Here is a 15,655-nt window from a genome sequence, read left to right on the forward strand (position 1 = left end):
TGCGGATTGTGGCACCAGGCTTCACCTGACCTGGCCAGGAAGTCCTAAATACACTTGGCACTCATGACTAACTTATAGTCTAAGGGCTACCAATAAACAGATAACGCGCTGTATAGAGCATTTTCTAATCATTGATGGCCACTGTCTCTAGAGCAGTTTGCTTAACTTGGCCAATTTTTCGAGTTTGGACTTGGTTAACTTGCTGATATCACGTTAGTAGTAACCAGTTAGCACTGGAGACTGCTTTGGGCAACCTTTTGGCGCCAGTCATAGATAAGGACGACAACACTGGCAAAGCAAATTTGGTGTATTACAGAATTACTCCTAGACAACACTAAATACTGTATGATAGCGCGCTAAACGCGGACTGGAACTTGCGGCAACAAACATGTGATAGTGAAATTGTAGACGATAATAAATGTAACCCATTTGAAAGTGATATTCTGTTATACCTCTGAGGTTAGCGATTCTAAAAGCTAGTCTTGCATTATGTTAGCTCATCATTACAATTTATCACGTGTTTCTTTTCACGCATTTACAGATTTTATCTGCATGTTCCGGCTCAAAGGTTACCCTACCGGTTTTTTTCCTGTAGGTTATACGCATTTACATTTCCGGTTCAAAGGTTTCCCTACCGGTTGTCTCTATTTTACACCTTTTGCAACCCACTGCGGTTAGAACTGGGTGCCTAGTCGTTCATGTGCAGTCATTGTGAGTATGCATTACAATTTATCACGTGTTTCTTTTCACGCATTTACAGATTTTATCTGCATTTTCCAGCTCAAAGGTTACCCTACGGGTTTTTTACTGTTGGTTATATGCAGTTACATTTCCGGTTCAAAGGTTTCCCTACCGGTTGTCTCTATTTTACACCTTTGCAACCCACTGCGGTTTAAACTGTGTGCCTAGTCGTTCAAGTGCAGTCATTGCAAGTATGTCAAAGAGATCAGGAGGTGGTGGCCGGAGCGTGCAAGTAAGCGGCTACACACGATCAAATGGCATCTACGTTCAAGGTTATACACGCTCTGCGCCGAGCTCCAGTGGAAGCAGAGCGTCTTCTGCAAGTTCAAGTCAATCTAGCTTTGGTGGGGTTTACGTGAGCGGTTACACACGATCAGATGGCACGCATGTTGGAAGCTACACACGTTCTGCACCAAGTGCTAATGTAAGCAGAGCGTCTTCTGCACAGTCAAGTCAGTCTGTCTCTGGTGTGGTCCAAGTGAGCGGTTACACTCGGTCAGACGGTACCAACGTGGAGGGATACACACGATCTTTACCGAGCTCCAGCGCTTCGTCCACTGTCAGCAACTCTGGTACTGTTCATGTAAGCGGTTACACTCGATCAGATGGAACATACGTGCAACCCTACACAAGGTCTTCTCCTGCTAGTGGATCTGCCACCAGCAGAGAGGCGTTGGATCTTGTCCAAGTGAAAGAGTACACCAGAAGTGATGGCGTAATAGTGAAAGAACACACAAGACAGAAACCACAGACCCCACAAAAGGACAGCAGTGCATCTTCTAAAAGTATTGGTGATGCAACAGGAAGCAGTGCAACTTCACAGCCATCAAAAGAACGAACATACGTTGACAATCCTATGAACAGAAGGCTGGGAAGAGTTGGTAAAGTGATACCTAAACGAAACATTGTACGTCGAGATATTAGGGACAACAACACGATCCAGGATGTTATCGACATCTTGAAAAACATGGCAATTGATAATGAAAGGCGATGTGACTACCAGTCAGCTCTTTATGACCTCCAAAGAAGTGAATTGGAAAATCAGTTCAAATCATCTGGTAAAGAACCAGTCACCGAACATGAAAAGCTGAGAGAATTTACTGCCAGCTCTGGGATGAAGCTAGCTATTATTCCCTTTAAAGAACTGGAACTCCAAGGTGAAGCTATTGGGAAAGGATCATATGGAGAAGTATATGCAGCAACTTTTAAAGGAACTGTTGTCGCTTTCAAGCAGCTCTTGTATCAACACATGTCGACAAAGCGGCGTGACAAATTTGTAAATGAGATCTCAATTCTTTCAAGTCTAGATCATTCCAATACTGTCAAACTGTTTGGAGCAGTGGTTGACCAGGATCACCTTGGCATTGTCATGGAGTACCTTCCTCGTAGTTTGTTTCATGCCATCTTTATTGATCCCACAGAATTCGAAGAAGCAACAAAGAAAAAGCAAGTGTTACAAGTAGCCGATGCTCTGGTGTATCTCCACACTAATCAAATAGTACACTGTGATGTGAAGAGTGAGAACGTCCTTTTGGATAAGAACGACAATGCCAAATTGGGTGATTTTGGTCTCAGTGCTGTGAAGTCTGCAACGCAGTCATCTCAATCCGGTCTGCCAGATCATCGCGGTCAAGGTACTCCACGATATTCTGCACCTGAAGTTCTGCGAGGAGAACTCCTTAATTTTGAAAAGTTGCGTCTCACTGATGTCTACTCGCTTGGTATTGTTGCATTTGAAGTGTTGGCCGAGGAAGAGCCTTTTGAAGGTCTGAGTGTGAAGCAGTTGGAAAAAAATGTTGGTCAAGGTACAGTACGTCCTAGCATTCCTTCTTGTGTGTCACAAGCTGTTCAGCACTTGCTGCAAAGTTGTTGGAGTGCCGTGGCTAATGATCGTCCTTCTAGCGAAGAATTCAGAAATGTTTGGGAATCTTCAGACTTGTACTGTACGTCGAGTGAAACACATGGATGTCTTGAGTTTTGTGTTAGCAAGTAAAAGTAACTGTCGACTGAATCTGCTGTCTTTAGACGGAGATATTTCTCTAATATCATATGCTTTGTGTTTTAGCTGAAATCTGTATTTTAACATTGCGCATAGCATCAATTTGACTGTAGCATCAAATTGGGATGCACATTTGTATGACTGTTCTCTTGGAGTTAGAATTAAAGAGCTGCTTGGATTTGATTTAATATTGTGAGTTTACAAACATTTCCGTATTTAGAAAGGTCATATTCAAACATTGGAACAGCTGCAGTGGACATGTAGACTCGTGCAAAGCGCTCACCGGATATCAAAGGCAGATTGGTCGCGCAAGGTCTACGAATGTTACTTAGATTATAGTTGGGGGTGTTATCCAGATAAATGGCAGATGGATGATGGGCTTGACGGGAATTAGCCAAGGCGAAACGGAAGCTGATATCGAGTGTGTATGAAGTCCAGCTGTTGGAAAGTGGTTAAGAGAATTCGCCCCGAATTAGGTAAGAAATGCAACGTAGTGAGACAGTAGTCTAACAGAATAGACAGAATCAGGTCCGACTTCGGTGCGAAGCAGGATTTCGCTTCTGTGCGAAGTATAATACAGTACAAAACAGTACTTTGCATGTCAATTCGGTGCGAATACTTGTACGTATAAATAACAGATGATGTGAATACGATGTGAAGCATGACTTTTGTGCTAGACGTCCTGAATATTTACGAATACTAATCAAATGAACAAGCTACCTGAATGGTTGTATCCTTGCCGCGTCTAATTAGCAATTATCTCTGTAGATATCTTCTCGACGCCACCTACCTCAGTCGTTCGCTTATGAGCCCTTTTACGCTAATACAGTATTTATAGTCCGGTTTAAAACTGAGTTATTGCTTTTCTAAACAACGCTGCTTCTCACTCCATGCCCTATGTTGTCTCGCTGTCCCAGAATGCAGCGTTAAGTTGGAAAATGAAGCTACTGCTTTTAATTGTTAACTATTATGTACTTGATTCTCTAATCACATTCTATAAAGTTAAGGCAACATGACACATAGTAATCAAAACCAATTTGAGAAGGTATAGTCAAAAACACAACCTTCTCTACAGTATCCAAAGCATCAACTGCAGCTACACTATCGGCTATATCAACTCTAAATATGTGAGATATGATGTCAGAAACAACATATCTGTCCAAGATATTCCTGTCACAATATTCTGTTATCTGGTTTTCTGTCAGTATCAGTTCTTTCACTATGGCAATTGCTACTCCTTCAAATACAATAAATAAATGACTCCACAAGTGCAAATGTGATGTCATTTGATTTTAGTTTAACAGCATAGGAAACACGATTTTGACTCTTCGACATTGTTTTGAAAAAACGGTGCGGCCATTTATAATCATCTTCCCAACAATCGAGACCTAAAAACAGCAGCAGATCTCATAGTGTGAATAGGCTGTAAGAACAATGGTAAGTGTCATATACTTTTGTGTGTTGCAATATGGGAGGAAGTGCTCTATCCAAACAGAACTTTTTCACCGATTCTAAAACAACATCATTTAAGTAGGTGGTCACTACAGACCCAAGAGCAGCGCATCCACATATTGTTTCTCGAATCCTACAAAACATTGAAAACATTAAAATATGCACAGCAATTTTGTTAAGTATGGCTATTACGGGATGTGAACACACTCACAATACTAAACAACTATTCAAACTATAGTCTATCGAAATCATCAATTATAATATTTCAGTAATACAGATAATAAACATAACACTGCCAAGACTGTCTATTACCATGGTCATGACCAACATGCACACTATCATTTATGTCATAGCAACTTGATCAAACATTTTTATATCACATCAAAGTGTTACATCCTCCAGCAAAGTCCCTCCGCATGGTAGAAGAAAGCTGATGGATCATAATTAAAGAATGAGAGTACTGAAGTCCTGTAGCTTAATTAATAATAATATAATACTGAGGATGACTATACAACTCGGTACAAAATATTGTATTCATTGCGATCTCACCTTTGTTTATCTGTAGTTACTAAGTACGTATCAAACGTTGCCAAAGTTGACTCACTCTAACCGAGCAGGTTTCAGCTGGTGTAACAGAGCCACCTTGTATTCCCAGCATTGAAAGACCAAGCAAATCTCCCATTGCATTTCATATCTATATAACAATGACACAACCCTCCAAAGTGACAAATGCACAACTGTAGATTTCTGTTACATGATTTATGACATCTCGTGTGCCATGGATATGATGTCTGAGCTGGCCATTCATCGATTCAAACCAAAAGCAGATGTATGCCCGCAACATACCCCATCTCCTGACTACATCAGTCAAGTGTTTTATAAGATGAATATTCATTGAGCAATTTTCAATTCCTATGAATTAAAAAACTAGTTTTCGCCATTGCAATAAACCTACCTAAAATATGTTAAACGTACCATAGAGTGTCTCATACACACTGTAGAAGTCATTCAGTTGGCAAGAAAATTGTTCGCGCTGTCTTTCTGTTGCTGACAAACAGTTAAGAGTTACCAATGATGCGACAAAAATTGAGTAGTGTACAATGTAGATGGGAGGAAGAATGTCACGAAGTACAGGAATGGAGTAATGAAACAACCAGGCTCGAACTTCATTAGCTGAAACATAATTATGTTGCCAATGCTGCAATCAAAACTTGTTAATTAAATCAGATAGTACTTCAACCTTTCCATCCTGAAAAATCTCTGACAGGTCTTGGCTTTCTAGATATAATATCTGGTACTTGTATTGCTAAAAGTTGTTTATTCAGAACAATAATATAATACATTAACATAAAGTTATTAACTACTACTTGTATTAGACATCACTTTCAACATTACTTTGTCATTAGTGAAAAAGAACTTTCCTCGATTTGCTGGTTGAAGGGTATAGATCTACAAGCTTCTTGCTCACTCCCAATAGCATGCCATGCATCCAGTCAATCACAACACCCCTTTATATGTCAAAAGGTTTTGCAAGAAGTAAGGGAGATGCACCTATCTCTCCATTAACCTACATATACAAACCAATTCATGTTATCTGAAACAGTAGTGCATAATCTAAGAATATAAAGCATAGCTAACAGGCTCTTCCCCGTCATTGGCCAATTGAATATCCCTCTTGAATGATTGAAGGGTTCGTCGTACACTAGCTAATTCATCACTGTATGGCCAGTAAATGCGACCAGACACAGAAAATCCAACATGCTCACAGAACATACAGGAGCTTCTCCCATTACACTGCTTTAGGCAAGTAACCAATGCTCTGGGAGGTAGATCCACGGTTACAGGTAGAAGAGCAGGGTGACATTTTCCATTGCCAGTGGGACTTTCAACTAGAAATCCTAATAAATGAAAAAATATTTGTCAGATTGCTTAACATTTATAGCTGTCGCAACTATACAAAAAAAAACAAAGAGGCAGAATTTACAAGAAATTAAGAAACAGTTTTAACAAAAAAAGAGGCAGTCCAGTAGCGTTTACATGAACATATCACTACTTTCAGTTGGCGTAACTCGTAACTATGAATAATAGCAATATCAGTGGCGGATCTAGGGTAGGCGTTGTGGGGGTTGCAACCCCCTTTTGCTAGCCTTGGAGTTCGGATCGCGCTGGGCAGTTTGGGACTCCGAAGCTATTCTTTGCGATGGCGGGCTAAGACCACCCTTTCTTTCTCAATATCTGAATAATCAATCATATCTTTTGTTGGGTGTGTTTAGAACTAAAGGGTAATTATTTCAAATTTGCTTATACGTATAGAAGAGAGTGTAGTTGCTAGCAGTCAGTGACTGCAGGTTCACGTGACCAGGTTACTAGTTCTCATGCGCAGTTTTCTCCATGCTGTATCTACAGAATCCATGACTTCGGCATTGCAGCTTGTCATGATACCTGCTTTGTTCAAAAGGTAAGTAGGACTCGTTACACTCGCGGATGGTTTTCTCGTAGAACTAGTGATATAGACAGTGACAGACTCGGCAGACCGATAGTACATTACTAGAGGAGTAGGACTAAAAGCATCAAACATTGTACAACTGAGGGGGCACTGCCATACAGTATCCTTTCTGTTTACTTGTTAGCTACAGTAGTCTCGTCAGCGGGATTTGAAGCCAAATTCAAATCAGACGCCGCACGAGAGATGGTTCGACCAAGCGCCCTACTCCCAGAACTATTCCTGGTCTTCCGAACAGCTCCATTGATTCCAGATGCCGACTTTTCGAGCCCTGTCCTGGTTTCCCGACAAGGAACGCGCTCCTCAGCTAGCTCTGAGACGAGCGATACAGCTAGACGTCCATGTTCCATCAATTATTATTATTATTATTATTATTATTATTATTATTACTATTATATTATTTGTAAGCCGGCATGTGTCGTGCTCAACCAGATCAGTCTGGTTTGTAAAGTCTATTACAATTACCGGAAGCAAACCCTGCTTCAGAAGTACTTAGACCATCACGGCTGTCTAGAAAGAAGACATGACTTTACGAATGATTTGAGTAGATCCCAGAAGCACTGTTTTCTGTAAGTGCTGCAGGTTGTGATGACCTCTAATAATGTCCAGCCACCGTGCAATACCTGCGTGCACTGTGCCCAAAGCTCTCGAGACCACCGGAACCGCCAGTGTTAGACAATGCCACATGCGGCTTACCTCCACTCGCAAGTCGCTGTACTTCGCCAACTTCTCAGCATGTTTCTTGCCAATGTTCCCATCAACAGGACAGCTGATATCAATAAGAAGACAAGTGTTTGTCTTCCTATTTCTGAGACAGATATCTGGACGATTGGCTTTGCTCTTCCTTGGAGTGGGAATGGTGGTATCCCCCATCATTGTAATGTCATACGTCTCCACAAAGCCGGCATTATTATTTATTATTATTATTATTATTATTATTTTATTCGTAAGTCGGCATCTGCGAAGGCAACAGACACTGCCGTCGCTTCGGCAATAGATGCGAGTCAGCCGGCGATGAGAAGCGGTTCTATGCAAATCGTCGTACCTTTGCCCCGACCTTTAGTTATCAAAGAAGGAGACATGAAGAAAAGCTGGTGGCAATAGCGACAAATTTGGGATTCATACGAAACTACATATCGAGATTAAAAGAGCAGCCAAAAGACCTCAGATTTGTAACATTCATAACGTGTATTGGAGAAGACGCTCTAAAGATTTTGCCGAAGCAAGTCATGGCGACATGGAGTTTGTTCCTCGAACATTGGAGACTAATTTAATGGGGATAGTTAATGTTACTTATGAACGGTATTAATCAGCGTAACCGGCAAGACAGCGAGACTTCTGAAACGTGCCTAGAAATCTTACGACAATTAGTGAGAACGTGTAATTACAAAGAAATGACTAATGAGGTATTACGAGACAGACTAGTATGTGGAATTATGGAAGATTCAATTCGGATGGTGCTGTTGCAAAAGATATTTTGACATTGCCTGAGTCTATCGACATTTGCAAGTCCGTCGAAATGGCCTCAACTCAGTTGAATTCAATGGCGGATATATTTAAGAAGCAGAGCCAAAAGTACATGTTATTAAAAAAAGCTTTAGAAAGTAAGCAACAAGGATGCAGTCAAGGTATTAAACAAACAGACGAGAAAAAGAGTCAGTGCAGCTATTGTGGACAAACGCATCGCAAGGGACGAAATCAATGCTCTGCATATCGACAAAAGTGCCAGTTATGCAATAAGTAAAACCACTTTGCGAGACGTCTGCAAATCTCGAGCGGACAAAGTTTATTCTGTAGCCAAGGTTCAAGATAATGATGAAGACTCTTTAATGACTGTGTCCTTCTTATCAAATCAAGCTGAGTCAAGGCAAATTTTTAAAGTCAGCGAACAAATTTTTCGTCTAAGCTGTAGGCAACAATTTTTATTGAGGGACAAGAGGTAAGATTGTAACTAGACACGGACGCCTCATGTAATGTGATTAGCCAGTCAGATTTACCTTCTCATGTCCCAATACAAGTCACGTGTCAATCACTAATGTTATTCGATGCTTCTAAAGTGTAACCGGTGGGCAAATGTACTGTTCGTCTTCTCAATCCTAAGAATGTTAATAAAGACAGAGGCGAGTTCGTTGTGGTATAGAAAGGTTTTACCTCTCTGTTAGGAGCAAAGAGTATACAGCAGATGACACTCATGACCCTTCGACGTGAAAACATCCTTCAGGCATCTGTAGAGATTGGTCACCCACCAAGTGTACAACGTGCAGCTCAACCGCTGACGTTGGATCAGATCGTACCGATATAGTGACGTATTTGATGAGAATTTGGGACAACTAGAAGGACGAAAGCAGCTGGATATTGATCCCACGGAGACTCCGGTGCAACTACCGGTCAAGCGTATCCCCGTGCCTGTTAAAGATGAGTTGATTACAGAACTTGACCGGCTGGAGCTACACGGACTTATTGAAAAAATAGATAGACCGACGGTTTGGGTCTCCGCTCAGGTAGTTGTGAGAAATCTGGAATGAGGACTTCGAATTTGCATCGATCCGACTCTACACCGGGCCGTAAAACGCTGCCATCACCCGATTGCAACAATTGATGATTTATTACCGCGATTGAAAAATACGAAAGTCTTTAGCTTGTGCGATGTTCGAAATGAATTTTGGCATGTGGTCCTGCATGAAGAAACAAGCAATCTCACAACCTTCGGCACTCCAGTAGGTCGCTATAAGTGAAAACGAATGCCGTTTTGGATATCTCCGGCACCGGAAGTATTGCAAGGAAGATTAAATCAAGCACTAGAAGAACTGAATGATATCTACGTTATTGCTGACGACATATTAGTTATGGGCGGAGGCTCCACTCTTGAAGAGGGGAGAACAAATAGCGACAGGAATTTTCTCGCTTTACTGAAGCGTTTTATAGATAAAGGTATTTAGTTAAATAAAGAGAAATTTCCATTGAGAGAACCTCAAGTGACATATATGGGACATATTCTTACAGAAAACGGATTGAAACCTGACCCAGAAATGTTAATGCAATTCTGAAAATGTTTGAACCCGAATATTCTGAAAGTGTTCGGCGGCTACTCTGCATGGATAACTATTTATCAAGATAGTTGCCGAAGCTTGCTGATACTTGTTAGCCAGTGAGAGAATTGACACGTTCGAATAATTCGTGCGAGTGGTCAGACAAACAAGAACGAGCTCTAAGAGAAAGCAAACAAGCTATAACTACAGCACCAGTTCTGAGATATTTCGACACGACAAAACACACATTAATGCAGTGTGAAGCATCTATTTAAGGGTTGGGAGCCGTGCTTCTCCAAGACGGACAACCAATCTCGTATGCTAGTAGAGCGTTGACTGAGTGTGAAAGAGGATACGCTCAAATAGAAAAGGAATTACTGGCGATAGTCTATGGACTGGAACGATTAGGCCAATATACGTATGGACGACTAATGGAAGTACAATCTGATCGTACGCCTTTAGAAATCATTGTGCGCGAGTCACTTCAAACAGCGACAAGAAGATACAAAGAATGCTACTGCGGCTGAAAATATACGATCTCAAAGTAGTGTACAAGAAAGTAAAAGAAATGGTTTTTGCCGACACTCTTTCAAGAGCGTATTTAACGACAGAGAGCAGGAGCAGTACAGTGGAGGATGGCCTTGAAACTCTGAACACACAGTCGACCTTTGAAAAGAAATCAGAACAAGTTGCAGCTGTAGATTGCTACTTCATTACAACAAACAAGTTACAAGTTACAAGAGATTCAGCGAGAAACAGCAGTTGATGATACCTTGCAAGAGTTACAAAATGTTATTCATAACGGATGGCCAGAGGATAAGAACAGCCTGCAACCTTGTGTCCACCCGTATTTTCCCTTTAGTGACGAGATTGTCGTTGAAGATGGTGTGGTGTACCAATGAAATCGCTGTATAATACCTCACTCTTTTAGACGATTTACATTAGGACGAATACGTCAAGCACACATTGGAATTGGAGGATTTGTCAGAAAAGCCAGAGAATCACTCAGTCTTTTGGCCCGGAAATTAATGCAGCAATTGCGTGTGTGTCGGCAAATGTGAAGTCTGCAGAACATACGAAAGAAGGCAATCAAAAGAAACATGTCTCTATTATGAGATACCGAAACTGGCATGGGCTAAGATAGGCATAGACCTGATGAGCCTCCATGAGAGAAACTATCTTATTTTAGTAGATTACTTTAGCAGCTGCATAGAAGTGTATTCGCTAATGGACATAATGTCAAAGACGGTTATATCAAAATTAAAGGCTCAGTTTGCTCGTCAAGAAATTCTACAGATGTTGGTGACAGATAACTGTCCACAGTTCGAGGCCAGTGAATTTCAGCAATTCGCCACAAAGTGGAAATTCGAATATATAACAACAAGTCCGTATCATTTTCAAAGCAACGGCAAAGTGGAAAGTGCAGTAAAAATGTGTAAGCATTTGATGGTGAAAGCCCTAGAGGCACGGGAAGACCCGTGGATGGATTTGTTGGATCAACGAAATACACCACCGCAAGGAACAACAACAAGTCCAGCTCAACGTCGTTTTAGTAGAAGAAATAACGGGCTTTTGCCTATGAAGAGCGATCTATTTAAACCTCAAGTGGTTGATGTGATCTCCCAACAATTAGCCAAACAGAAAGAAACTCAAGCAAAATATTACAATCAAGGTGCTGAAGACCTCCCTCTTATCGTACCGGGAACTGTCGCTCGCATGGAACCATTGAAAGGAAAGAAACAGAGTTAAAAGAAAGGTCTGGGATATTCGAGGGCGGAGCTTCTAGAGCATGCGCAACCTCGAAGGTAAGACGCACCTTTCGCCGATCTCGCTGTACACAAAGTCCACGTTTCCGGGTCTGCTTCTGGACCGTGGATCATCTTGCCCTTGACTAGACGTTGTAAGTAAGTTCACTACTTACCATTTCGTGCATCTTGTGAGAGACTTTGCCTGCGTAGAGACGAGTAGGAAGCCATTTCTTGAGTACGGCTTCTCAAGGGTAAGAGACTGCTGTTCAAGCTAAAGACGCCTGATTCACACTCTGAACAGATATACGCGGTGTCGAAAGACAGATTACGCATTGCCTAGCGATAGATTAGTTTTAGCGAGTGAAATCATGCCACCTGGGAACCCATTTGGGGTAACCAGACATGTAGAACGTTCTGCGTTGTTTCTAAGCAGTCTAGCTTGCTTCTGTATGTATGTGATTGGCCAAGTCAAAGATTTTACAATGATAACTTGCAGTTGATAGGTACTGACGCAGATCAGAGTACAGTACACGTACACTACAGTCCGTTTATTAGCACTAGCTGCCAGTCCCAGCAACAGTTATGTCTACACAACACACACGCACTAGCTATTTCATAGCAGTAATGTCTAAATCAGAAAGCAGAGGCTTTTCTACTTCATTTGTAGGTGCAGTTGATCAAGACGTGTATATATAGTCTAGCTAGTGATCCTAGAGAAATGATGTTGATTGTCGAAAATGTCACTGATGCTGAAGCTGATGGTTTACGTCAGATAATTTAACAGCAAGCAAATAAAATAGCGGAACTTGAAAACAAGATTAGAGTTCTCGAGTAAGACCTTGGCAATTTGCATCAGCAAAGTCTGAGTTGCAAGGAATCGCTCAACACACTGCCAAATGATAAAATCAAGTTTTACACAGGTATTGTGTTGAGAAATGTGCTTGATACAGTGTGGAGTTGAATTTGAACCAGCAGCCAAGACTATTACTCTGTATAGCAAATCAAAAATCAGACCAAGTTACATCAAGTGATGTAAGCTCATGAGCTCACCGCCTTCCATGAAGGGTTGAATAGGCCAGACAAATTTTTGCTGACTCTAGTTCGACAAGATACATAGTTCCACAGTTCAGGAACGCTATATGGGGGAAACCAGTAGTCCTATTGATATAATTTAGCCACACAGTGAGTCACGTTCGGTTACTCCGAATGGGTTCCCCTTTCGCAAAATCTTCACCTGATAAAACTTCCATCGCTAGGCAATGAGTAATCTGTCTTTCCACTCCACGTATATATGTTCAGAGTGTGAATCAGGCGACTTCGGCTTGAACAGCAGTCTCTTATCTTTGAGAAGCCGTACTCAAGAAATGCCTTCCTCGGCGTCTCTACGCAGGCAAAGTCTCTCACAAGATGCACGAAATGGTAAGTAGTAAACATACTTACAAAGCCTAGTTAACGGCAAGATGATCTACGGTTCAGAAGCAGACCCGGAAACGTGGACTTCGTGTACAGCGAGATCAGCAAAAGGTGAGTGTTACCCTCGAGATTACTCATGCTCTAGAAGCTCCGCACCCGAATATCGTCTATAGAGCGAACTAGGGAACGATCGTACAAAGTTGGAACAGAAGATGGTGGAATATATAGGCGGAATCGCCGACAATTGAAGATTACAAATGAGGCAATACTGAATAATGCGACTACGCTAGTGAATAATGACGATGTTGGTTTAGAACAAGTAGCATTGGAATCCAGTGTCAACCTGCCACCGCAAGACTGCCAACTACAGGCATGGTCTCATGTCACTTTGAGGAGTCATACAACTAGCGACCAACAAGAAGAGCAGAAGCAGGATCTATCAGAACAGACAAGTTCTCAACCTAGCAGAGAAACAGAGAGGAGTACTGAGAGACTACAGAGAACAACTAGAAGTGGCCGCGTGGTGAAGTAACCAAATTATCTGCGAGACTATATTTGCGACAATGACTACGACGCGTAGATAGATGGGTGTAAGTGTCGCTGGGTACTTGTATTTGTTAAGTTTAAGAAGGAGGATGTTAGGTGTATGACGTAGTATGTACTGGACTACTCAGTTTATTCTGACTAAGTGCCGGTAGCGTGTATTCCACTTAGTCTTGGGTTCTGTACATTGCGTTCTAAGGTTGTGTTTATGATTTCATTGACTTGATACACTCTGTTTAGACAAGACACGGGCCAAGACACAACGCAACTCCCCAAACATTCTGCCAACAACTCCGTATAGCTCAATACTGTTAACAGTCCCGTATAAAACAACTCCTCGCATCTCCTCCTCGCTAGATCTACAGCACTAGTTTACTAAATGTAGTTTAAAAGATAATTGTTTAGTGGTTTTCTTTGATTCCATTTTTTTCTTGGACATCCCGGTTCTTACGTAACTTCAACAAGGACTGATTCGACAAAGACTGGTTCTTTATTCGTTGGACAATCGCGTTAGTAAGGTATTTCCACGAATTTTCAAAACATTGGATGGTCCCCGGTAAGGTCTCACAAATATCCGATACTTGCTTTGTTGCTTGGCTCGAGGCATTACATCAAGATCTTATTATCTTCAATTTTGTTTGTATTGCCTTACGTCTTTGATCATGTTGAGCTTTATAGCGTTCTTGCGCCTGTTTGATGTTTGTTCTTGCTGTGTCCCATGCTGATACCAACCCTGCCCTTGGTTGCGCAATATAATCGTCTAGCTGTGGAGTTTGAGCAGTCGGTAGTTAAGTGAGAACTGTTTGTGTCGGCAAGCGAGCTTCTTTCCCATACATAAGTTTGAAAAGGGATGTTCCTGCCGACGAATGAGGCCTTGTTCTTTACTCAAAGAGCAAGTACTCTAAGTAGTTGTCCTACTGGTATTCGTGTGCTGCCGCGTACTTCGCGATCATATCTGTTAACGTCCTATGAAACCGTTGTATCATTCCGTCGGTCTAAGGATGGTAACTCGTAGTATTCAACTTCTTGATGCCTGCCAGCTTGCAAACCTACTTTATGTACGGCGATTCTCGTGTAACGCAAGCGGTAACTCGTAAGCGATTTGATGATACTGCTGAACTGCAGAGATTCGGAAAAAAGTATCTTGTAAAGTTGAGTAACGTCCAAAAGTAGGGGAAGATAGTGAAGCTAATGTAAGTAAATAATTGCATGTACTCTGTTTACACCAGAAACGCGCCAAGACGCAACACAACCCGACAAACACTATAACAACAACACCGTATATGCCAACATAACAGTTTCGTGTAATACAACTCCTTACATAGCCTCGCAAGCCAGGCTCTTCCCCGCAGTTGCTGAGCTAACCGCACGTGAATCACACGAGAAGGAGGAGCTTTTACTGGAATTGCTCCAGCGCAAGAAGAGCCTGGCCGCTTTCGAGAACGTCACAGTGACGTGGGACTCCGGATCCGGTTTCATAGCTTGCATAATGCTAATTCGATTTCGTAAAGAGCTCGTTAATGTCATTGCGCTGATACATGAAGCAGAGAGGTAGCCCTCCGCGGAGGGCGCGTGAACACGAAATCCAGTGAAACAATTGATGGACAAAGTGCTAGTGAATAATGAGCTTAGGAATGGCCTACATGGGACTGGTCCGCTGAACCTACACTTTCCAGCAACGTTTCTTTCTACTGTACTTATCTGTAGGTTTGCGCGAATTGAAACCGACGTAGAACTTTTCACCACACTTGCGCGTCTACTCTGACATCTATAGTCTGTGGGGTAATGGTGTGAGAACTGCCGGCCCAGTTTCACTCAATGGTTCATGAAAACAGTGGCCTAGAGCTTGTTGACCTCTCCACGTCATGATCAGATTGGTGTGTATTGCTAACGCAGTCTATGTGACGGTACTTTCGACTCAGCAAGCAGCACTTTTGTACGATATTGGCTCTCCTCACGGTGAACTGGAAACAGGAAATGTAGAGTTGACTCGTAGTTGCACGTGTACTAAGTACGACTTGTTTTTAGTGCACGGACTCTGACTGCTACGTATGTACACTAACCGCGTACAATGAGTTCATTTCTCAAACTACCGCGCTGCGGATCTAGATTTGGCGGTGTGCTGGTGGCGAAACTGAATGTTGAAAAAGAGTCGTGACACAGCAGAATATTACATGGCTGAGCTGTCTACATACGTACTAGAAGCGAACGATTATGTCAACTACGT

General features: G+C 42.0%; 1 protein-coding gene across 1 annotated transcript; it reads left to right on the forward strand.

Annotated features, from left to right (window-relative positions):
* Positions 1 to 934: 934 nt before the first annotated feature.
* Positions 935 to 3,035, forward strand: LOC134193316 (uncharacterized). The gene has a single exon (XM_062662145.1). The coding sequence runs from the start codon at positions 935 to 937 to the stop codon at positions 2,732 to 2,734; it is 1,800 nt and encodes a 599-aa protein (XP_062518129.1). The 3' UTR covers positions 2,735 to 3,035.
* The last annotated feature ends 12,620 nt before the right edge of the window (positions 3,036 to 15,655 follow it).

Source organism: Corticium candelabrum, chromosome 17 (genome assembly GCF_963422355.1).
Source record: "Corticium candelabrum chromosome 17, ooCorCand1.1, whole genome shotgun sequence".
Classification (NCBI taxonomy): domain Eukaryota; kingdom Metazoa; phylum Porifera; class Homoscleromorpha; order Homosclerophorida; family Plakinidae; genus Corticium; species Corticium candelabrum.

Bases quoted from the DNA above. Each gene is read 5' to 3' on its own strand.
- LOC134193316 (XM_062662145.1), top strand. From the start codon at position 935: ATGTCAAAGAGATCAGGAGGTGGTGGCCGGAGCGTGCAAGTAAGCGGC.